The sequence below is a fragment of the Rhamphochromis sp. 'chilingali' genome, assembly GCF_963969265.1.
Source record: "Rhamphochromis sp. 'chilingali' genome assembly, chromosome: 22".
Lineage (NCBI taxonomy): Eukaryota > Metazoa > Chordata > Actinopteri > Cichliformes > Cichlidae > Rhamphochromis > Rhamphochromis sp. 'chilingali'.
This window is the reverse complement of record NC_137950.1, coordinates 10892176-10918217: the sequence shown is the minus strand read 5'-3', so window position 1 is coordinate 10918217 and position 26042 is coordinate 10892176. Positions and strand designations below refer to the sequence as shown.

The 26042-nt window shown below is 41.3% G+C and overlaps 1 protein-coding gene across 1 annotated transcript in view; it reads left to right on the top strand.

Annotated features, from left to right (window-relative positions):
* The window catches only part of fam20cb (FAM20C golgi associated secretory pathway kinase b), a 67347-nt gene that overhangs the window by 3759 nt on the left and 37546 nt on the right, over positions 1–26042 (top strand). The window contains exon 3 of the mRNA XM_080872824.1: positions 2437–2515. Coding sequence (XP_080728950.1) covers positions 2437–2515 — 79 coding nt within the window. The remainder of the gene's footprint in view (positions 1–2436; positions 2516–26042) is intronic.

Genomic DNA, 26042 nt, shown 5'->3' with positions numbered 1-26042 from the left:
TATATGAAGACCGAGCATGGAAAAGAGGACAATATCGAAGCTGATAGGATGAACCTGTAAGCTCACAGCCCGAGCAGAGACACAGGTAAACGCTTTGCAACACGGCAGGCTCGGTGAATACGGTTTGCTCGCTGAGAGTGGAAGCTGAAACATTATTTTCATGGCCCCTTGCATGCATGAGTTCCTAGCGACTACAGTCAGGGGTATCCATTATTTGAGATATCCCAAATGTCTGCATAAGCACACACACACAGCTTTGCACAGCAGCAGGTGGGGGGGCAGATGGACACTGATCTTTCTGCCTCTATTTTTCTGTAAACAGTCTGCTTGTCGTCATGATTCATGTATGTAAACATAAATGAACACATTGATAGAGGAGGTCGTTCTCTGGCAACGCGCCACCGAAAAACAGCCTCCAGTCGATCAGTGTGTAGGAAATAACGGGCACTCTGTCATCTCTGCTCCCTTTTTTTTTTGGTGAATTTCAGTTTGGTTTTCTGCTGTCATTCTGGCACCAGCTAGTCCCATGAGGGCCTTTAGACTGCATTATCGTGTTCAAAAAGGGAGAGAACATGAAAGATGGAAGGATGAATAAAAAAACACAAAGACACACACACACACACACACACACACACACACACACACACACACACACACACACACACACACACACACACAGAAACAGCAACAGAGGGACAGACCCCCAGGAGAATACTGGGGAGGGAGTAAACAGCAGAGGAGCAACGAGCGCTGGGTGCGCACTGGGTGTCCTTCACCCTCTCGCTATCCTTTGCCATCAAACAAACACTGTGACATCAGCTCTCTGTCTTTTTGGAGTTCAAACACACAAACATAACTGGCTTAGAAAAGACACATTGCCACCACTCGTGTATGAGCTTACATATGCAGCGGGGCTCTTCACTTAAATAGCAGAGGAGATTGATGTTTCTGCTGTGCTGTGAGATGTCGCTCAAGTGTAAATCAAATCATTCCCATTTAAAACAAGATCATGCCTAATCCATCTACAGGTTTGCTAAATGTAAGCAGAACATACTTCAAATTTATGATGTATGAGAACAAAGGGTGCAAAGTCTGTTGCTGTTAAGGAATTGCATTAATACACATGTATGGCTAGTGTTACTATGTCTGAAATGACTAAATAAAGTTAGGTGACAAGTGTTTTTAAATGCAAGTTTACTATATGCATTTAAAAAGATGACATTTGGTTCTAAAGCATAAAGAGAGACATGCTGGCAAAGTGGATAACACTGTTGTATCGCAGCAAGAAAGTTCCTGGTTTGAACCCCGGCTGGGGTCTTTGTTTGCATGTTCTCTTTTGTTGTGTTTCCTTTGGTAAATCAAAGGCATGTATGTTAGGTTCATTTGTGAGGTATATGTGCTTCAAGTGTATAAAGTGCTGTATGAAGGTGTGTTTAGGTGAGCCCTCATTACTAGCTTTGTTGATGTGTAAATAGCTTAGTCTTAATATTTAGACAAGAGAGTGATATTGAGTTTTTCCCCCTACAATGGTAAATTCTCTCTTTAAAACATAAGGCAGTGTAAAAGACATTAAAACAGTTTCCTATAATGAGCAGACTAATCTTTGACTGTGCTGCTTTAGGGAGAACGTTTTTCATTAAACTTTGAAAACAGTGAGCACAGACTTGATTTAAATTTTCTTAGAGCCAGAGTTCAAAACAAGTACAGTATAATCAAATGGAAATTAGCTATGCTGCAAACTTGGAATGGGCAAAAGTTGAACACTGGCTATGACTTATTCTATTTATGTATTTATTCATTGTGATATGCAAGCTTACTGAATTAGCTGAGCTAAAAACTATACCTAGCTTAAGTTAAAATTTTGCGGCTTAGCTAGCAAAAGTAGCTAACACCACTAGCTAGTATCTAGCTAGTCAAGCGAGATATTAGCTAGTCAGTATAGATAGATACTTTACTGAGGTTAATTTTTATGTTATGGCAGCAGAGTAGATCATTCAAAATAGTGTAGTCTACAATAAATAAACAATATAGTTTAGTGAAAGTGTCACAGGCATTTAATGAGCGCTTTTATACTGTGAGATACCTGAAAAAAAATTATTTATACACAACAATGATTATTAAAAACCAAAATAAAAAATAAAAGTGAAGTTAAGTTAAAAAAAGAGTAAAAAGTAAGAGTGAGATTGTGCGAGAAAGTAGTGCAAACAACATTAATAAATAATATGTGGGCTATAAATTTTAGAAAGAAACTTAGAAACAGTAGCAAGAAGGTATGATTCAGAAATTTAATGGGAGAAATTTTTGATTTAACTAAAACCGATATACAGTGGGTCAGTTTATCTCAGGGCAGGACTCATTTCTTCAACATACCCGCAAAACATGTGTAGCTAATATCAGTTGAAGTTAATAGCGACCTTGTCTGTTTGACTCCAACAGCAATGAAATCTGGAGGCACTCAGCTGAAGCTCATCATGACCTTCCAGAACTACGGACAGGCACTATTCAAACCCATGAAGTAAGTTTTTTTTCTCATTTTGAGATGTGCGTTCCTGCTAACCTTACATTTCTCCTGCTCGACCACACATGAAGCAGCGTTGACCCTGCTCTCTTTAAGAAAATAAAAACCAAACAAAAAAACGACCTTCTTCATATGGTATTAAAGCTTGAGTGCCATTTCAGCATAAAACACGAACTGTGCAGCTTTCTGCCTTGGCTCACTTCCTTTTTTTCCGCATCTCACCACCTACCCATTCTCCTCACAACATCAATCTCATTTCCTCATTCTCCTTTCTGGCAATATCAAATTGCTTTCATTTCAGCACAACCTTGATATTAGATTGAAGGCCGACATCATTCTGCTGTGTCAGAGCCAAATGTTGAATAGGCATTTCACCTCTCGCAGCTTTAGGATGACACATCACATTCTTCAGTGGCCATGTTGGAGGCCTTCGGCTCTCAGCCTGAGACATTTTGTTACTGATTCCATCTGATTAGTTTTCCGTGTCCAGATATTATCGCACCATCTACTCGAGCTAAATGCCCCTATCTTGTTCTCAGCATGTGATCCACATGTAAGCAGACACCGTTGATCCAGCTTATCATAATCCAGTAGAAATGTATTGTTGCTGATATTTGCCTGTCTAGACTATTTCATCTTAATAGATTGTTGGTGATTGTTGGCAAGATCGAGGTAGGGATCGGGATCATGGCTGTAGGGGTGGCAATGTTGGTTGGTTCACCTTTTGATCAAACTTTGGTCCAGAGCAAAGGTTAAACAAGGCAATTGTAAATACTAAGACTACTACTAACATCCATGGCTCCCAGATGACAAATCCACACTAAAGTACACCAGCAGGTCAATTTTTTTGTACTAACTACTAACTGAATTGCCACAGAACCTACTGTCATGATTCGTGTAAGAGAAAGCGTGATGGATATTTTGGATGTTTGCATGACATCTTCTTTTCTTCTTGGACTGAAGTGCACATTACCTTCTCCATGAAGCGGGTACAGACACTCCCCTCTCTTTGATGATGAGCTTTAATTACTTTGATAACCTTCTTTCTTCATTAGGTCAGAACTTTTTTTCAATTTGTTCCAAGACTAATACCAGTAGCAAGTTTAAGGGTGGTGATAAAGTTATAAGCTGCCACTTTTCAGTCTTCACTGGTTCTTGAGAGCAAGGCCGGTCTTGAAGCAGTACTGTCCATAGATTTATTCCTTAGGTTCTTTTGTAGAAAAAGTCAGCTAACATGCTAAAAATGACATCATTAACCTCCAAACTGTAAGCTTGGACCTACCCAACAGGTTATATGTGAAGATATTTATATTTCTATCATAAAACTGAAGGCGATGGGCTTTCATGCCCATGTGAAGTGGTGCCACAATTCCTGTGAGCCTTATGGTTCAGCCACAAAGCCTCTGTTCTTTGCCTCATTTCTGTTTTTAATCTTATTCCACTTGTGAATCAGTGAACTACAGTAACCTGTATTTACCTGTGCAGACAATTTTAAACCCCTTTGACCTAACCTGTAAATGTCTACCCAGTGGTTCCCAGCTGCCCCCTTTGGCCCACATACTGTGAAATATTTTATTAATTCACTTTTCCTTTGTCTGCACCATCATATTTAGAAGAGAATGCATCTTGTGAAGAGTGCTCCTAATTCCACATCAATTGATGGATTTAAATGTCACCCGTCCTTTGCTGTTGTGATTGTGATTTAATTGTGGGTTAATGGTTCTCTACGCGGGCTGTTTTTCTGGCCCCTGCATGTCAGTTTGGAGAGCGGGGTTAAGCCCGCGGATGATAGGTAGGAGGGAGGGAGGAAAAGCTATTCAGAGACTGTTGTAATTACTGTTTCGGTCGCACCCCACAAAGTCAGGCCAGACGCAACAAGCCTGAAATCATCCTTGACAGGCGGGGGAAAAGCAGAGATAAGAATGAGGAGAGAGGAGGCAAAGGATGAGAGAGAGTCTAGGGAGGTGAGGTGGGGCGGATTGGGGAAGACAGGGGGTAGGAAGGAGAGACAGATGAAGAGACGTGGGGAGAGAGCGTTGTCAATACATGCACGGAGTCCAAATCCACAGATTATCTCGGTGCACTGCCTCGAATTTGAACCCAGGCGCAAAATGTGAAATGACATTTTCCGAGAAAAGCACGGGCCGATGGTGTTGGATGTAAATCTGCTGCTTGACACTCGTGGCTGTCGGAGCCGCTGTGATGTTTGATAATCCTGAAGAACGGCAGGAACAAAGGGGAGCTATTTCATTTCCTCCAACTTGAATGCACTTGTCCTTAACAAAATAGGGCAACCCATGCAGACATGTACGTGTGTGTGTGTGTGCTCATTTGGGCTGCAATCAAGTTCTTGACAGATTTGCACAGTTATTCCAGCTATGTACACCATTTCCCTCACAGAGATCACACATGACACACACAGACACTCAAAAAAACCCCACACACACATCCACTTAACACTCAACATCATCCCGTCGTTCCCAAATCTGCTGGTGTGTTTCCACACGGTGCATCAAAGAGACAGAGGCTGAGAGATCAAAGACTTCTCTGGCTGCGCGCTTCTGCTCGACTCCTCTCAGCTCTAATGCAAATGTGTGCCAGGCAATCAGGCAGCGAAAGGCAGGCAGGCATGCATGCAGTGTATGGGGTAACGATCGACCCTCCAACCATCCATATCTGTGTAAAACTGCACTCTCGCTCCTCCTCTCTATATGGTTATCAGCTCTTCTGTCTCTTTCTCACTTTTAGTATTCTCCATCATTCTCCTCCTCTGTGCATGCAACACTGTCTGCCGTGTGTTTTTCTCTCTTTACTGAACAGCAGAAATGCAGAAATCCATTAACAGGCCTTCTGTATCGATCCTTTAGGTATTCTTTCCCCTGTTTTTCCCCTCAGTTAGAGTCAATATCAGATGCCACGGTCAGTATTTCTTTATGCATTTGGAGAAGCAAAGTACGCCTCAGTGTGTACTTGAATGTGGCAGATATTTATTTAGCTTCTTGCTGTACTGGGTCACCACAAAGTGGCCTACAGTATCTGTCTGTACTGATGCAATAGGGATGAATCAGACCATTAAATCTGCTGTCTGTGGTCCAGCTTTCCAGACATGAAATAAACCCAGTCTTAACTAGTCTAATCTAACTCCAGGGTTATTTTGCAATATTTGTTAAGTCTGTGCTCTCTTGGAGGATCGAAGAGGCTTCACGGGATGTGGCTAAAATCCCAGCTGATGCCCAGCCCTGTGTTGCTTAAGCAGACAGATGAAAACATCTTTGTGCAATGTCTGTAACAACAACTGCATTGTAACCTGAGCACCATTCAGCTGGATGAGTAAGCTCAATTATCATCTTTGTCATCCTCTGCTTTCGTTATGTCTGTGGTCTGGACTGAAAGAACATTGATTTACAGCAATTTCACAATTTCTGCCTTTAGTGCGGCAAAAAAAGAAAGAAAAAAAACTTTTCAAGTTGGATGAGGAGCCAAAAGCTGGTCCTGTGGTCCTGAGACTCATAGGGAATCTTTCTAGAGTCTACAGTGTAGCCTATGTAAGTGATTACATCGTAGGCAATTGCCTACATTTATGCTTGTCCTGGTGCTTTATGTGTTAATTAGTGCGTTATGTCCTGTTGTTTTACATGCAATGGAAGCTGATAGGAAAAAATAACATGCTAGGACTTTATTCCCTCCCTTTTGTTGTGGTAATGTTTTGGGGTGCACATATAATTATGACTCGAGTTTTTCTGCTTTTTTGGACATTCCCCATTCCAATATTCTTAACATCTCATTTCAGGAAATTTGCGAGTCCTTATATTGAACCTATGATTATTATTTCTCATCCCGAGATCTGATTGTTTTTCTCTCACTGATAAATTAAAAAACTGAAGCAAAAAAAGTAGCTGGAAATGTACAGGAGGAATCGAGGGTGCTGAACAGGCTAATCGCATTCCTCAAACCGACGTGTAGTTACAGTTCCCAGGAGGAGCACATAAGGTTATATCGTATGTTATGTTGTAGGGTTCCTGTAAAGTGGTTTTTAAAATCAGAATTTTTAAAACCAAGAATAAACACCTCACAGGTAGAACAAAGCAAAATGAGACATAGTCACACTGGTTTTGTATTATATGCAAAACCATTCCAACAATTACTGCAAACCATTTCTAGATGCAAAACATCAGCAAAAGCAAAAAAGCCTTAAAAAGATGCATTTGAGCACAAACAGATGCTAAATGACAGCAAAGAAACACAAAATGATCATTAGATGATGGAGGTACCTGCAAATAGATGAAAAATGACCTCAAACACATAAAATTCAAACCTCCAAAGAGGTACAAAGACAGACTTTTGGTGTGTCTTTTGCACTTGTAAGTTGGAGGTTTGTGGAGATTGTGCCAAGTTGTCTAACAGTTAACATCAACCAGTAACCAGTGAGCTGTTTTTTCTTTTAATTATTATTATTATTATTATTGTTATTATCATCATCATTATTATTATTATTATTTATGTTTTACAGCCGTGCTGGCCTTGAACAAAACAATGGACTGCATTTCTGTGGCACTGTGGTAGAGTCATCCACAAAAGCTTCTGCATATGAGATGATAACCTCTCCACCAGGACTGGTTGAGTCATTTTGCACTGTCGTTTTATATATGAAATGACATCTTTTAACCAAAGTGTGGCACACAGGTACATTTTAGGCCCCTGAAGGTTCTAAATCTGTATTAGAAATCATCACGTTGCCAAGCAACTACATAGCAACAGGATAAAATGATTTGCTTTTAGCATTTATGCACCTATAAAAACATTATATTGTTTTCAATTCACAGCCAACAGCACGAACAAGCCAAACAATGCTAGTATGTTAAGTGTAGCTGACCTGTTTGAGTAGGATTACGTGATATTTAAAGGATCTAGAATCTTGAAAAATAGTCTAAATGGCAAAATGAGCTGCTTTGAGCTAATAATAATGAATGGTAACTGTGAGCTATACTTAATACTACAGTAAACTTTGATATCGTCCATTTTTACCATCAAACCATCCATCCATGCTCAAACCTAGCTCAGCTCACCTTTGCGTGAAACGTAGGATACTTTAATATCAGAAAAGCCTCCCATCCACACGTTTGATCAAAACACTGCAAAAACTGACTTTTGCTATTTACCATTACCATGTATACAAATCACATTTTCAGCTTCTGCAGCAGTATTACATCAAAGACAAGCTCAGATAGGCCCTTGGGGCTCACCAACAGGTAGCAGAAAACTGTGATTTATTTTTTTAACTTCATGTTCAACCCGGGTTTGTATGAATCCAAAAACCACTCGGGATGCCTGTGTTCCCTGATAATTTAACACTTTTTTTTCTGTCTTTGATGGACTGGCAGCTGTGAAGTCCTGCTCTGTAATATCTCACATTAGTTCCAAAGGATCACTAATCACAGCTGTTCTGGTCAGAAACTGCAAAAAAAGACTGCAGTTGACTGAACTGGTAGTACATGGTGGCAAAAAAACAAAAAATTGTCCATTTAAAAGGTAACAGTCTCACTGGGAGTAACCCTCCAGCAATGACACATTTTGTACCTTCAAAAGCTTACGTTCAAGTTCAAATAACAGTAATACATATAATGCCTTTTCCTGTCACAAATGTCCATGTACTTGTTAGTGGAAGTTAAAAAAGAGGTATGCAGGTTATACTCTATGGACTGGGCGACCTTTGGTACAAGTACTTGTGTGTTCAGCTGTTGCTGGGCTTGATTGTACTTTGAACCTGAGGCACTAGGTAACAAAAGCAAGCACTTCTGTTCTATTTATCTTCATCTCTTCTTGTGTTTTCCCCCTATCTTTTGTCTTTCTGTCACCATGACTTTGTGCTAGTGTCAACGGCAAAGACGTGACTGTAATATTTACACTGAAATTAGTCTCAGAGCACACAAAGCCCATTAGATGATGAGTGCAGATGATCGACGAAGGGATGCGGGGGAAGGACTGATGATTGATATAATGATGGTCTTCCGTTCCTTCTTGCTTCCACTTAATTGTATCGCTTGTCAATCAGCCCGGCTGTTGGCTCAGTCGCACGCAAATCAATTCCAGTGTTCCTCGAAGAGATATCCGCTCTTTCCGCTGCTCCTCCTCATCGAGAGATCTATATCTGTCTCGAGTCGGGGTCCGTGAGTAATTTTTGATTGACACGCCGGGGACACAAGAGACTGATGCCACACGTCACCTCGTTTGTGTCGATAACATATTGACCGCAGCGCAAAATAACAGCGCGCAGGAAACGTCTGTGTTAAATGTGAAATATTAGTGAGAAATTGCCTGTGTGTGCGGGGAGGATGTGTCATCAAGGTGCGTAAGCTGTGGAGGGTGGAAGAATAAAATAGAAGGAGCTTTGTTTAATAAGGGCATGTGTCCTTATTATCCTTGTCCTGCAAGCTGCCCAGATTTGTCCTTGAAAGAGGCAAATGACCAAAGACTGAAAAAAAGGAGCAGGACAGTTCAGCGATTGTTCCAGCATGTATTCAAACTGTGACAGTGCCAAGCAAACACAACGCCTCCGCGGACCAAGCTCTGTATTTGTCCCTCAGTTTTTGTTATATATATTTTGACTTATAGTCGGGTTTTTGGTTGTTTGTACATGCGCTCTTGTTTACTGTATGATATTGTATTCACAAGGTCTTCTGTGCCTGTGCTTTGACTTTGAGTCAGGAAATAAAGGGATGAAGCGCCTGAGGACAAGTCATTCAGAGCGCGGATGATGAGTGCAGCTCTGTTTGGAAACAGAGGAAATTCATAGCAGCACAGAAGCAACATCAGGGCTGAAAGTTCCACGTTAACCCCCAAACTGCTGGGAAACGTGTCTGGAAATGGTGCAACGCAATATAATATTAGCAGAATATTATAAACGCTTGTAAAAGCAATGACCGCCCTTATGAAATATCTGAGGCCTATTCATTTTGTGCGTTACCGCTGGTTCTGTTTGATTGTTAAATAATTAATCTAAAATTATAGCCACAGTGCGATGTGTGATTTAGCAGCACTCGCTGCCTTTCGCTGCTCTCTCTCTGTCTCTCTCTCTCTCTCTGGCTAATATTTTGACTGTTTCCCCAGTGCTATAATTGTTTCACCAGGGTATTATTGTGCAGCCTAAAAGAGGTGCTCGCACCAGCAAAGCAGGGACAACGCACACACCAGTCTTCTGCATGTGCTGTAGAAGAAATTTGCAGTAGCTGAGTGTACGCTGCAGCGGAATGATTCATACGATCAAATGAAACCCTTAGGCTTAGTAATCTGACCCCCTTTCTGTCTTCCCCACTGAGACCGTGACACACTGTGGGCTGCTTGTGCGCCAGGATCACGCAGCTGCTCTGTGTTTTCCACTAAATGTGTTAGTCTGACTGCTACATGTAGCGAGATGGGAATAATCTGACTAAAACTAATTTGGTGTAATTCACCCTGATGCCATGGAGTCTTACAAATATAATCTCACTCTTCTTCAGTGTTGCCAGGGATGCCAGGTTATAACTCACCTGCAGTTGTCCCGAGGTGAATAAGGGGAAGGGAGAAGATTGGGTGCATTAGTACAGTGCCGATCACAAAACAGATGTAGTCTGAGACGAGGCAGTCGACAGAACGCCCTGAAAAAAAATGTTTGAACTTTTGATTTTTTTTGTTGCTAGAGTGAAGCGTGGCTGAAATGATCGATATTGGACAAGGTAGTGCCGCGGGGCAGTGATGCACACTGTGCTGTTCAGCTGCGGCCTGGTTCCAGTAAATCACTGCTTTTTATTTTATTTTTATAACCCCTGAAACACTAAGAATGTACTCAGTTTCCCTTCCTTTATATAAGCATATAAGCAAAGCAATAGCTTACGTTAAGAGCTTTTTATTCAACATTATTGGCTCATTGAGGCTACAAAATTAACTCCATGGGAAAAATCATCCCCTTCAGCTTTTATTCTTATTGATGAATAACCCTCCAAAATCTGTACACCGGTCCCACTTCCCCAGTTTATTTCAGTCAGCAGAAAGTATACCAGCAGTTTGATTACAGTTACATTGGAATGCTTATTAAGTCATCTAAAATATTTCCAGTTAACTGACTTAGTTTTCAGTCACTTGTTTTTTCATTTTAATTACACAAAGCCAGTGCAGCAGGTACAAGTAATCTAACTATACCTTCTCAAATTACATACCGCAGTTACCGCTAATTAAATGCAATCATATTTCATTTTGTCTGGAATTCTTGATAAATATCAGCTTGGCAGATTGAAATGTACTTTTTTTTTACAATGAGCAGAGCAGCAGTCTTCATATTCCTGTCCCTGTCCTACCACAGTATGAATGATTAACTCAGCAACTCACCCTCACAACCCTTCTGATAAACATTAACTCTTTGAGTGCCAACCCTAACCCTAACCTTACCCCTAACCCCGGGAAGAATAGGAACAGGAACAACTTTGGCCTTCACCAAATCTAAGGTTATAGTTACCACTTACGATGACATTAATGGTAAATTAAACACAACAGCTGAACGAATGAAATGCAGTCATATGAAAAAGAAAATGTTCACATCACTGCATAGAGTGCTGTGAAAAACTTCCTTTTCATATGACTAAGTACAGCCTATGAGCCAGTAACTTGTAAAAGCACCTTCAGCAGCACTAACATGAAGTAATCATTTTCTGTGTGACTTTAGAAGTCTTGTACGTCTTTGAGGGGGAATTTTGACCCGCTCTTCTCTGCAGCATTGCTTTAGTTTTTTTGAGATATGCCCCGATCCTTTTCTTTTCCATCGATTCTGTTGTAGATTGGCAGCTGTGCTTGGGTTCATTGTGCTGGCCAGGCTTTAGCTGTCATACAGGGCCTCACATTTCTAGAATACTTTGGAGTTCATTGTTGACGTAAAAACTGCAAAGCATCCAGGTGCTGTGGCTGCTAAACAAGCCCAAATCATCATCCCTCCACCACCGTGCTTCACATCTTGTTGAGACGTCCAGTCCTGGAAAAACTGTGGCATTGTGGTAACACACACAGCTGAGTCCTTCAGACCAGCAACCACCAACACCCACTTCTTTTACAGATGTGGTCACTTGCTGATCAATTATTAAATTGCATTTGATTAACAGCACCTGGCTGCCACTTACCCACTTCCTAGAGGCAGTAAGAGGCTGTAAAAGAACTCATTATCATAGCATCCATAATATTTTAGCTAATCTCTGTAATTTGCTACTGCAAACTTGGAACTTCCACTCTATGTATACCACGTATATTAATACTAATGGAAAAGTACAGACTATAGAAGACGCACATAGTAGATACTGTATAAGTAATCCCATACCTTTAAGTAGAGAGTAATCAGTAATCACCTTAAATATTTTGGTTTTATCAACCCAAAAAGAAAAAAATAACAGTGATAAAAAGAAGTTTAGAAAAAAATAATGCCACTAAATCTATTTAATTACTCAGTTTATCTGCTGTGAAATTCCCTATAATTAAAATTAAAGGATAAACTCTCTCTCCTCTGAAATAATCTCTTAATTTGGGCCAATGTCATAGACAGCATAGAGGCTACACTATAGCCAACCCTGCTATGAGTACTCAGCAGCAGAAGCTTACGCAACTAATCTACGGTCTAGCGGGGATGCAGGAAGCTGCACCTGAGCAAGTGTCCCACTGTAATAATCTACTAATGTACTGCTGGCATTCTGCCACCTACAGTAATCAGGCGTCATGATTTATGTAGAATGTAGGTATTAGTGAGCCTGAGATACTTTTTTATCCTCCACTAACATATTCTATTGACATGTCTGTTAGACGCTGGCATTCACTCCTTTTATGTAATTTACAGTTAATTTTCAGCAGTCCCAGCATCAGCATCCATTCTTCTCCCATCTTCCACACTATACATTGCTGTCGCTGCAATTGAAATCTCACTGTGTGTCTGTGTATGTGTATGTGTGTGTCACAGTTTTACTGCCACCTCTGATGACTTTGGACATGAAGGCGTCCCAGCTGTCACAGTACTCATACTGTCGGTGCCTAGGAGTGTGCTCCTATTTCTTTGTCTTTTTGTGCTGATCCGTGTGCGTCTGTGTGTGTTTGTGTGTGTATGTTTTTACTCATGCCCCTGTGCATACAGCATGGCTCTTCTACGATACTGTTCCACGTAGTGTTTGCCCAGGCCTTCCAGGAGCAGGAATGTCTTGACGATATTATCAGTCAACTGCCCCCTTCAGGTAAATGTTATCAGCCTTAATGTTGTGCTGAAGAAACGATAACACAGTGTTGCAGCCAGCAGAGATGACAAGCCAGCATCCAATCTGCATATCAAAGCCTCGGCTAAATTCCTCTGCCATCTGTGTGCTTTTGTGTGCGTGTGTATGTGTGTTCGAGCAATCGCCAGAGCTGCACATACTCACGCACAGACATGCATTTTAAATGCGTGCTGCGCTGCCATTTTTCTGCGGTCTCAAAAGCAAGTTTTTTTCGACTGTCACAATTGCGGTTCATCACTGATAAACTCATTGAAGAAAAAAGCAGTTAATTACTCGGGCATAAACTCCTCAGAAAACCTGATCCTGCTCTGTATTTCTATGGGAAAGCAGGCTTTGATACCATCTGTCATCTTGTCTCTTTGCTTTGAAGGGACTGTCACTCAGAGGCAGGCTTTACTCTGTCTCTGTCTGGACACAGTACACCTCAGCAGCTGATGTGACAATGGCAGCAGGCATTGATTCATCTGGCCTGAGTCCGACCCCTCCACGGTGCTATTACTGCGAGCCAGATGCTGGAAGCAGAGGCACAGAGGGTGGCTGGAAATGAGCCCTTAATGTCTTCTGAGAGTCAGTGTCATGTGTCCTGTGTTTGGTATTGTGTACTCGACTTGGGTAGAAAGTCGAGTACGCGCTTTTACAATCTGGGACTGCAAAGCATAAACTTCAGAGAAGCTTTTCGCACCTTTGATTTTGTTTGTTTGATTTTGCTTCTCTTTCCGTGGGCCAATCCACGTTAAAGCTTCCACGCTTGTATTCGTTGTTCGTTTGCTTTCAGGACGCAAGATACAAATCAAGCAGGACCTGTAAACAAAAGTCACACTTCCTCACATCTCATTTTTTACTGGACAGAGTTTTAGAAAGCTGTCATCTTGTCAAGACAGAAATTCTGGCAGAAGGGCGACTTTAAATAAATCTTAACTTCAGTCCCTTTAACTCCAGCCAAGAATCGTGGACTAATTTACTTGCTGTGCTGTTTATACCAGCGTAGGAGCGTGTGGAGAAATGCTTGAGTCTGAGGATCAGTCCTTGCAGTTTTTTTTCCTTTTGCTCAGCTCATCTCGCAATTTGGTCTTTGCACATTTGGACTGTTTACAGCGATAGGCCTAGATGCAGTTTCGCTTCTAAGGAGCGGCACGGCATGCCTCGGTCCAGTTGGTTGAGCCTGTGTGCTCAGGATGAACAAAGCCAAGGTACTGGTGAAAGCGTTGCTAGTCGTTTTAATTAAAGGAGAAGGAGTCTTTATTTCTAGACTTATTCTGAAGGGGGGAAACAAACCTAATCTGTTCTCCTGCCATGGTGCAGGACAGCTCTGGTTTTAGCAAAGTTTCCAACGTTTTATCGTTTGTTGGAGCTCCGCTCTGGTTTGCAGCAGAGCTCAAGGCCTCTTCTGTGATCTTCCTTCTTTTTTTTTTCTTGCCTTCAATAGCCATTAAAGCTCATTGTCTCATCACACTGTCCTGGCAGCAGGAACTGATCCCTTTTGTAAGCTGCAGTTAGTGTCAGGAAAAAACACCTTTAGACTGTAATGAAGCAGGAGGTAAAATACCATGATCAACCATTGCTTTTCAGCATTCCCGATTGTCAGGTTTAATTATAGCACTGCAAGGTCCTTGGCTGTTTTTTTGTTTGTTTTTTTGCAGCATTTATCTCATTTCTTGAGCTCACCATCTAGAGCCATCTGTGTCAGTTCTTGGACACTTGGTCTAATTAGGCCTTCTCTCCCCCTGAAGAGTCACCCTCTAAGGGAAGCATTCAGGAGCGTGGTGTTACGAGGGCATGTTGTGATACGTAATTAGCAACCAGCGGAGTGGCAGCTAAGTTTACAGAGGGAAAGAGGACAGCTGTCAGTGCACTTGCTAAGGTATAGATGTAGATTAAACATCTGTGCCACACCGCTGCGTACCGCACGAGCTCGATTAAAGTAGAAAGTTTTGCTCTCACAATTCAATATCTGCATATTCCCCCAAGTTTTAGCCGTGGACATCCTGTGTAGAGGGGAGAAAAATCCAGGGTGGGTACTCGAAACAAGTGAAGCAGCCAGTCTCAGATGGGAAGATTAAAAAGTCAAACACAGCACCCGTGTCTCAACATGAATAGATGCCTAACATGAATCGCAATGAGAAAAAAACTATACTGAACTGTGAGTCTTTCTCTCCACCTTTTAGGAATGGATGTCTAAGAACTGATCATAATTTACAAGTGATGACAGCATGTAATTTGTTCCACTGGGATGTGCTGATTTAGTGGCACAATAATATTCTCAGTTGCTCTTTTTTTGTTTTTTTACTGGCCACACTTCAGTTTCATTACAGTTTATAGGGGCCCTCTTGGCATGTTAGCACTCTCTGCTGAAATAAAAACAACAAAGACAATCGTTACATAATTTGACAAAGTGACAACAAGTGCGGTAATGTGACTTTGGAGGCTTCTCATTCAGAAAATAGACAAATCTACTGGAAGAAAGACTTGCTTGCCTGCATTAGTGCTGGAGGGACCAAGCATAGATTTTAAAAGACGGATGCAGCCACAGTTACATGACCGGCTGGTATGCAGACTCACATTTTGATGCCTTAAATTTATTTTTATGACCATGCCCATATCTTTTATTTTTGAAGATATTTAGACAAAAGTGTGGAGTTGTTGTTGCTGGCTGATGCTTGCAAGCTGCATTGTATGGCTACATGGATACAACAGATACAATAACACAATTTCACTCGCAAAAACTGATTGCAATGGAAGACTTCTTGAATGAGCTGTGCAACCAAATGAGTGAAGGCCTAGCAGATGGCTGTATTTGCATTGGCGACCGCCTTCCAGTCAAATCTGCCACATCTCTTATAATGTAAATTTTAAGCCTTAGTCAAATTTTACCTGCTGAATTATAAACAAAATCTTTACTCAAACATTTTGATGGGAGCCTGAAGTGGTCATTCAGTGAATTGCAGTTTTTTGGAACTTCTGCTTAGGCCTCAGTCACACAGGCCTAAAGATTAGTCAGAGAATACCTGGCAGCCACTGGTTGCTAAGGAAAAATAAGTATTTCCCGGTTGTCGAGTGGTTGATTCAAGTTGCTGGCAGCTGCCAAGTGAAACTGGTAACAAAACTGGTTGCGCTGCATACTTCATTGTGATTGTTTCCTCACTAACACAGTGTCACTGTTGCCTGTAGTTTGCATAAAAGATGCAGTTGAGTTGTCAAGAAAAACTTTAACTAACTAACTTTAATTAACTCTCTAAGCTGTAGTGAAGCTTGAAATTTGCAATAGAGAATATTAGCTTTCAAACTGAAAGTTTACCACTGCAAACAGCACATTACAAACAACACAAATTTAACTTTGAATAAAAATGTTTTTAGCTATCAGTTTGACTGCTGCTTAGCAAGACAAGTCACTGTCTGCCATGCTAACTACTGGGAACCTGCTATTGACTGGAGCTCGCAAAGAGTTTCTTGGTGCAAGTTTTACTGGTAGAAACCTCCATTTACCATTCACCAACCAGTCAAAGAATACACTTTTTTTCCATAGAGACTGGTGGCTGTGGGTGACTGACTGGTCTCTAGCCCTGTGCGATTGGGGCCTTAGGTTGCAGCTTTGCATGCATGTAATAATAATAATAATAATAAATTTTATTTGAGGGCGCCTTTCAGAAACCCAAGGTCACCTTACAAAAAACACAATTAATAAAAGCAACAATAGTCATAAAATACATAAAATAAGTTAAAATTACAAAACAGAGCGTGACAACAGATAAAATCAGCATTAAAGCGAATAAGCCAGTTTAAACAGATGTGTTTTGAGCTGTGTCTTAAATACGGAGAGGGAGTCAATATACATGTGTATACAGAACGGCTAAATCTCCTTTGGCTAACAAAATGTTTGCAAAATGTTACAGTCTGCATTTGCACAAATGTAGTTCTTGGTCACCCAAGTCCATCATTTCCTCTACTTTTAGCGCTGGTTTGGAGGAAACATATATCTCTTTAATAACTAAAGGCCCCACTGTGTTCACCAGCTAGTTGTTCACTGTGCTGGTGTTGAACAGTTAAAGCACAAATTGATTTTAAAGATTTTTGTGAAAACAACCGTCGCCTGCAGCAGTCAGCTAAACAAAGAGCTGAAATTACTGTAAAGCTACGAAGCACTATAGATTTATTGGCAAGTCCTCTCAGGTTGTCAGTGTTTTTCTGTTGCCCTTTACAACTCAGTTGCTATAAAACGTAAATATATTTAGAAGTTGAGCAGTGAATGATTTACAGTCTGACAGTTTTTTTGTGTCCTCATCATTTGCAGGAGAATCACGATACATCAACCCATCAGTTTCAAAGCAAATGTTTTTTTCAGCCAAAAGAAGTACAAAAAAATGACAGTGGGATTATTTGAATGTTGGGAGTGTTTTGGCCCTATACCATCTCCCCAGCCACACAGATTATTAATGTCAGTGGGGTGTGGATAAAGAAAGGATAAAGAAAAGACCATATGGCTGAGCTCACCAAAGGATTATGATTTGTTGTTGTTTGCAAAAAAGAAAAAAAAGAAAAAGAGAGGGAGAGGCAGGAAAAGTGACTTCAGCATTGTTAGGCCCTGCGAGGAGAAAGCAGCTTGGCAAAATTGCACGGATTAGTGTGCTGCAAGCGATGGTGCTTCTCTACCAACTGTGATGATGTGCTGTGTGTTCGCTTAACTCAGTGTAGGGCTATGGAGGAGGGGGGAGGTGGTAGTGGCAAGGGGTGGTGGTAGCGGTGGGGGCATTTACGGTGTTTGCCTAGTGCCAATTCAAATATGAGCTTTGGAGTTTCAGTTCTTGCCCACGCACGAGCTAACTTCAGAGGGGGCGTGGCTGACTCATCATTCAAAGTAATGGTCCGGTAAAATCATAGCCTAGAGTCTAAATCGAGGCAGGGTTTTCACCTTTAATTCTACATGTCCTCCCCTACTTCACTGTCAATGAACAACTCAAGCAGGGAGACCGCTTAAACATGCAGCACGCAACACTCCCTCCTCTAAATGTAAGAGTGTAACTCGTAATTTATCAGTCAGTCTGAAGAGAGGCTTTCGCATCTTTCATAGTGTGTAAGGAAACATTAAAAGCAGTTTGTTTGCGCTCTCACTGAATATACACTCCTTTATTCAGCTGTGCAGTAAATGGAAAAAGCTGCAGTTAAGTGCAGCAGATGTAAGAAAAGGCTTCACATTAAATATGCAAATATACACAGATTCCTTTTTTCCCCCCCCCATGTATTTTTTATACGCTGAATTAAACGTGCATGCATCTGTCATGCTGTGTACATCATTAGTTACTGTTAGCTTGCTGTATTTGAAGCCAGTTTTTCTCGAGGCTGAAGAAAGAAGGAAAAAAAATTGGCATGTTACATGAAGATTTGCTGCTCGGTGCTCTTGTAGGAAAATGCGTGACGGTACACGAGGAACTGAGTGGCAGTTTGTGTCTCAGTGGCCAGTTTGGCTTCTTCACTTTTCAGCTTTTTTCCTTTTCTCTTTGTGAATCTAGAAGATAGTTTTACATTTTATATGTAAGCCTAACTCATAAAGAAACTGTCTATCTGGTCCATTTGTGACAGTGTTCCCAATTGTTTTTGGTTGCTGTAGTCATTCCTCCTATCCATACATGATTCTGGAGATCTCTTAATAATAGGATTTAAATGTAGGAGACGCAGAACTAAATCTAATGCACCCCAAAGGTTCAGCTAAAACTAATAAGAGGTTTTAACACTGAGTGCCTTTTCCTAATGTTAGCCATGTTGCTCCAAGCAACGCCGGTCTGTCAGTTGGTTGCTTTGCTCATTTTCAATTGATTACCATGAAAACAGACATGCTCCCCACAAGTGGCTCCCAAGTAGGAGTGGGTGATATAGCCTCAAAATTATAATATATATACAATATTTCACGAAGATTTGTGATAATGATATTTCTGATAATCTAAAAGAAAGAAAATACTGAAAAAAGTAATGTTTTATTGATGCTTGTGGCTCGCAGAGCGCATGCTTTTTTAAGTGTATGTAAGGGAAGGGCTTTTTCCATCCTTTTCCAATGAGCTGCTATCACTGATGACACACTTCCTAATTTGAAGTGTGAATCTACTGAAGCAAGTTGCCAGCAGCAGCAGCATTATAGTGCAATCATAGTGACATAGAGTAAGGCAAATGTAATAATAATAATAATAATAATGGATTGGATTTATATAGCGCTTTTCAAGTCACCCAAAGCGCTTTAAGCAGTAAAAATGTAAAATAAATGCTTAAGGCTTTAGTTTAACAGTAAAAAAAAGCAACTTAATCTTGGAACCGATCAGAACGTGGAGCCTGCACAACTTTGTAACATCTTGGCTTGATCTTTCTCGTCCTAATTTCCCACCAGGTAACCACAACGGTCATTTCCATCCACTGTTTGCTTTTCTTGTCATATGGAGTGCAACTAGTGAGTGTCTCACTATATTGTTTGTGTCTCTGGGCCACCTCCCCCTCATTTACTGTCAGTGTTTAACCCAATGAACATACATGACCTTTCACTCCTGCTGGATAAAATGAAAATTACCACTTGTGCAAATGACATTCTACCTGCTGGGCTGTTTAAAAATGCTCTCTATGCCACTGGCCCCTCTATTGTAGAGATATGCAATGCCTCTCTGTGGTCCCTAGGTTCTGTAAGCATGCTGTTGTTGAGCCGATATTAAAAAAGAGCAGTTTGGATCCAGCTCAGCTGAAGAATTATAGGCCTATCTCTAAGCTTCCATTATTGTCGAAAGTTCTGGAAAAAGTAGTTGCAGATCAACTTTCCACTTTTTTAGAAAAACATGAAATGTATGACAAATTTCAGTCGGATTTCCGTAAAAGTCACTCAACAGAAACCGCATTACTTAAAGTCTCTAGTGACATTATGATGTCAGCTGACTCCGGAGCATCCTCAGTCATGGTTTTGTTGGACTTGACATCTGCCTTTGACACCATTGACATACCATCCTGATTAACAGGCTCTGGGACGTAGTCGGTGTGTCCGGTCTGGCTTTGAAGTGGTTTCAGTCGTACCTCTCCAACAGATCTTTTAGTGTTTTTGCAAATCAGTTTATGTCACATTCTAGGATCTGACATGTGGGGTACCGCAGGGTTCAGTTCTGGGTCCTCTTCTTTTTCTTTTGTATATGTAGGACTTATAATTAGGCAGTTCCCTGAGGTGTCTTATCACTTCTATGCTGATGATATTAAGCTCTATTGCTCTTTTAAGCCGATGGAAGTCCATAAACTGTCCTCTTTAATAAATGTTTTGCTTCCATTGAACAGTGGCTTGGTGACAACTACTGTTGAACTCTGAGAAGTCAGAAACATTAATTATTTCCCCCGACAACCAGATATCTCTAATCAAACAGCATCTTGGTTCTCTTGGCTCATCTGTTCACCCGAGCCTCAGGTACCTCGGTGTGATGTTTGATTCTACCATGTCCCTAGAACAACACTCTCGCCAGTTAATTAGGAACTGCCTTTTTCAGCTAAGAAACATCTCCAAACTGCGAACTTTGCTGTCTAAATCTGAGTTAGAAATGGTTATTCATGCTTTTATTTCATCTCGCTTAGATTATTGTAACAGCCTTTTTCTTTGTTTGAGCAAAAGGAATCTTGACCGTCTCCAGTTAGTCCAGAATGCTGCTGCAAGGATTTTAACTAAAACACGAAAAAGAGAGCCCATTACACCAGTGTTACGTTCATTACACTGGCTTCCAGTACATTTCAGAATTCATTTTAAAATCTTAGTACTGACTTTTAAAGCTTTGAATTGTGATGCCCCTGCCTACATTTCAGATCTTTAGAACCCCACGCTCCCTCTCGCAGCCTGAGATCATCTAATCAAAGGCTGTTGGTAGTCCCACGAACCCGTTTTAAGACCAGAGGTGATAGATCTTTTAGAGCGGTGGCCCCCAGGTTGTGGAATGCTCTCCCTCCATCATTACGTTGCCTTGATCGTATTTATTCTTTTAAAAAGCAGCTTAAGACTCATTTATTTAGATTGTCTTTTAATTAGATTTGTTCTGTATGTTTGATTTTTGATGTATTTTATGTATTTCTGTTTTTATATTACTGTGAAGCATTTTGTGGATTTTATCCTGTGAAAAGTGCAATATGAATAAACTGATTGATCGATTGATGAGAAAGGAGGAGGAAGGAAAACAGCGACTTCATCCATGTAGCCTAATGTTTAAATACGGAATTAATTGTTTTTTATTACTAATTTTTATTTAATATTTAAATGACTAATATCATTAACTTTGTCCTTTAATATCTTTGGTATGCTAAAATCAGTAAGCGTGATGTTCCACACCTGGACTCTGACAGCACCTTTTAGGCATTTCTCCTTTACCTCTTCATTCCTCTTCCAGCTTTTTCAGTTTTATTTCCTCATTCGCCTCTCTTCTGCTTCGTATCTAACCCTCCCCAGGCTGTTTCCTGTTTTTCTCTGTCCCTTTTTTTCTTCCCGTCACTTCTTTTAACCATCACTCCTCTTTCCTCCAGCCACACCCATCAATCTCTGGTCTTGGGAGAACTGAAAGCGAGAGGCGAGCCCTGCTTTCCCTCCCTCCAACAACACCTCCGTCCTCTCATTTTCTCCTGATATAATATGAGTGATTCAGCTGGAAGGAAACGGCTCAGTGTGCCGTATTTGCTGCCCCTCTGCTCCTCTCCTGTGAGTTTCCTGACCCACTTACCCTCCCAGCTTTCACATCTCTGGAAAATCTGAATCTGTCATATATTGTTCCTCCTTTTTGCAAAAACTTGTTTTCCTCTGCTCATAAAGCCTCTCAGACGGCCCCTATAAATGCTTTACGAGCTCAGTTTTGTTGCTTTCCACCATTTTTCATTTCTGCGGTTTCCTTTTGTATCTGTGAGGATTTAATGGTGGCACAATGGCAAAAACAAGTTGAAACCTGACAGGTTGAAGGAGTAAGATGCATCCTCTTTTTGTTTTCTGGTCTTATGAAACAGAACAACACGACTCGTGTTAGTGAGATCCCATCAGTTTCTCCAGGATAATTTCCTCGTTCCATCTAATTTGTTCCCTTTCACTGTTTCTCACCCTCTTCTATATTTCTGTATCCATCTCTGTGTTTTTCACTGAACGTCTCTGCAGCAGTGCTCCACATCTTTATGTAGGGAGTCCATCTTCCCTCCCTGTGCACCCTTGCCATGCTAGTCCCATGGCTCCAGGGTTTTCCTATGTGTATTTATTATGTATTTATAGGCACTGAGCACTGTTTTCTATCTGCTTATCAACAGCCACCATGTACCCCACCCACCAATTTACCAGACACAGCCCTGGGATTTCAGGGCACCACAGGCCCTGGCTGCAGCCACTCAGACCTTGATCCCCGTTCTCTCTGTCTTTCATTTAAAAATAAATAAATAAAACTTTTCCCAAATCCCTTGATTTGTGCCATACCTATTTATGCTTTTTCCCAACACCCATTTTTTTTTATTACTTTTCTTTCTTTTACCATCTTTCCCTGCTAACCCACTTCCTTGGCTTTCTGCCTCTCCCTTCTTAGTCAGTGTTCTGCTCTGCTGTTTCACAGAGGTTCGTTGCTCTCAGACTCCCAATCCCTTGCTGCCCCTGTTTTTGTTTTGTTTTGTTTTTTTTGCCAGGAACTACAGAAAAGAACTTGCTTAAGCGCTCAGCTCTTCTATTCCTGTCGACCACGTATTGCTTTAGGTATGAGGTGTGAGCTGTGATCAACAGAGATTTGGGTGCCATAAATCACACGTGCTAGTCAGCTACCATGTTGCATGTTGCTAAATCAAGTCAGTGTGCATTTTCCCATGTTTATGATTTTGCAACAACACATTAGTCAAAGAGGAGACACGCACATAAGCGCACAAGTTGGATCCTGCTACAGTGGCATGCCACCACCTTCTTAAGCAGGCGGCAAACAGTATAATTACACTAATTGTCTCAGCAATAAATTTCAATTCAGACATGAAAGAATTTGGAGGGGGCTGCATTACTAATTACTCGCATAGTTTGCAGAGTGTTGGGACAGAGACAGAGCTTTAATGTCAGGAACTGGCATAGTGGTGGATGGTGGATAATTTTAAGCTAGAATTGATTAAAGAAACTCACAAGTCGAGGCAGAGTTAAATTAAATAGTGCACAGCAGGCACATGATTAAAAAAAACCTTGTTGGTTGTTTGTAGTGCGCTGTGTGCTGGAAGTAGTGAGAGAAGGAGACAGAGATAGAAACGACTTGGGAGGTAGACAGAATGAACTGTTTGTCTCCTCACGCCTAATTCGGCTTCTCAGAAGGGGACGAGCCACGACAAGATTTGGTGACATCTTTTATTGAAAGTAGTCACGTGCTTGACATTATATAGTTCCCAAATTTTTCCTAAGAAATAAATCAGCTGGTACCGGTACCGGTTCGTGAGTCGTTTGTTACCGGGCCGCGAGAGTTGAGGCTCGGGTGTGAAATTTATGGTTTTCAGGGATTTTATCGTTAACTCAGTCTTTTCCCGTGTTGTGGTTCCGCGTCTTATTTTGAAAGAAATATTTACACGTTACCATAGCGACCAGAGAGCATTAAGGGGCAGAGAGGAGGATGTTACTCTCTGTTGTTGGCGCATTTCAGGAGGACGCTGCTAATGAAGTTAAACAATTACACAGTGAATTACCCTTTATTAATATATTTGCAAAATACCACCGTTTTTGTCTTGGTTGGATCATTTTATTTTGTTGTATTTATCCACCAGTGAAAATATTGCCTGACATCAAACCGGTCCGTGGCGCAAAAAAGGTTGGGGACCGCTGATTTAGTTAATAATGTTACTCCATAAGCAGCTGGCCGTGCTATTTTCTATGCAGCAAGGTCGGAAAACGATGTTTCGGACTCTTATCAAGAGTTAGATGGGAAAATCAAAATGTGTCTCGTGTACACAGTGAAGCAGCTGTTTTGTTGTTCTTGAATAGTGAACAGAAAAACATTATTTGAAGTCATTAAACAAAGATTTATATTTGTAGTTTTTTTTTTTTTTTTTTTTTTTCATCATTGTTTTTATTGCAGATTTTCCTTTAACACGACAGTGTCTCGACAGTAGACACAGAACAACAAAACAGTACAAACACAAAACGTACACAACAGCTCTTAAATAAGGCATAATACAAGATACAAAATACAAAATATAACATACAAGAGGTGGTGAGTCAGTCTTACAGCGCCCGGGTGGTGATCACGTGTGTAGTAGTCCTTTGAATAAGATAGCGGAAAGGTCCGGTCCAATATAGTCCAAAAAGGGGTGCCACATCCCATAGAACTGACCCACACTGTGGTGTATAACGTGTGTGAGGTATTCCAGAGGAATCAGTTCAAAAACTATTTTGCGCCAGCCACAGACAGTGGGAGTCCTATCGTTGATCCATTGTAAGAGGATATTTTTCCTGGCTGCAAATGTTAGAGTGTTATACAATCTTTTGTTGGCCGCCGCTTTTAGGCGGTCACTTGGAAGACCTAGAATCAGGGACAAAGGGTCCATCTCTATATCAACGTGGAAGATTTTCCCCAGTTCACCTGTAATGTCAGCCCAGTATTCTTGAAGCTTATAACAGGACCAAAAACAGTGAGTTAAAGTCCCTACATCAGTTTTGCACTTAAGACACACAGGGGAAAGAGAGCGGCTGAAGAGGTGTCTGCGGTGAGGGGATACGTGTAATCTGTGTAAAATCTTAAATTGGATTGCTCTTGTCCGAGTACAAATTGAAATCCTTTTTGCGAGAGACCAAACGGTATCCCACTTATCTTCATCTATGGTTACCGACAGTTCCCTCTCCCACACACCTCTAATCCCCTGCGCATCAGTGGTAGTCAAAGCATTAAGCACATGGTAAAATGAACTCAGAGACACCGTCAGCTGTTGCCCAAACAAAACCCTCTCAACATCAGATACTTCAGGGTGCTCAGCAAGGGTTGTATTGTGAGTGATATAGTGTCGTATTTGCAAAAAACGAAAGAAATCCTGTCTAGGCAAGCCGTAACTGTTGGTAAGCTGTTCAAACGACATGAGTTCACCACCCGAGAAAAGGTCACCAAGAGACTTAATATTCTTATCAGACCATCGTTGAAAGCCGGGGTCCAAAGAACCCGGAGGGAAAGCAGGGTTATTCATTATAGGGGTAAAGGTTGATGTTATTCTCGATCTTCCCTCAAGACGGCGGACAATTCGCCACGCTTTTAGGGTGTTGATTGTTACAGGATTTGTACAAAGGGCCTTAATTCCGTTAGAATCATTACAAAATAATAGATCGCTCAGTTTGCATTGTGACAGAGCTGTCTCAATATCCGACCAGATTGAGGTTTTACCCCTAACCCAGTCGCTCACAAATCTTAAATGGGCAGAAAGCTGATACAATCTAATATTAGGTAGATCCAAGCCGCCCCTGGAGCTTGGCAGATGCAACACTGCCATCTTGAGTCTGGGTCTGCGCTTGTTCCAGATGAAAGAGGTGAGCCAACCATTTATGTCCTTCAGTACTCTCTTAGAGAACAAGACGGGGATCATTTGGATAGGATACAATAGCCTGGGCAGCACATTCATTTTGATCAGGGCAATGCGTCCTAGCCAGGAGACAGGAAGTGACGCCCACCGCTCTAGGTCCTGTTTGAGTTTGCCAAATAAGGGTGTGAAGTTGGCTTTGTACAATTGGTCGAGAGACGGGGTAATAAAGATCCCCAAATACACAAATCCATTAGGAGACCATTTAAAAGGAAAGGAAGGAACAGTAGCCGGCATTGTGAAAAGAGTACCGAGAGGCATGGCCTCTGACTTAGCCAAATTGATTCTATAGCCAGAGAAATGGCTAAACCTGTCAATCACCTCAATGAGACTGGGTACGGATGTTACAGGGTTAGTCAAAAGAATCAAGATGTCGTCCGCGTATAAGGTTATTTTATGACACAGCTGTCCAATCTCTAAACTACGTATTGTGGGCGTCGCCCTTATGGCCTCAGCAAGAGGCTCTATGGCCAGAGCGAATAGAAGGGGCGATAAGGGGCAGCCCTGCATAACTCCCCTATGAGTGTTGAAGTAATCAGACCTAAGTCCATTAGTCAGGACTGCTGCCTGTGGATTATTGTAGATAACTTTGACCCATTTTATAAAATTCTCCCCTAAGCCGAATTTGCCCAGAGTATACAACAAATAAGACCACTCAATTCTGTCAAATGCTTTCTCCGCATCGAGAGAAAGCACCAGGCCGTCAATAG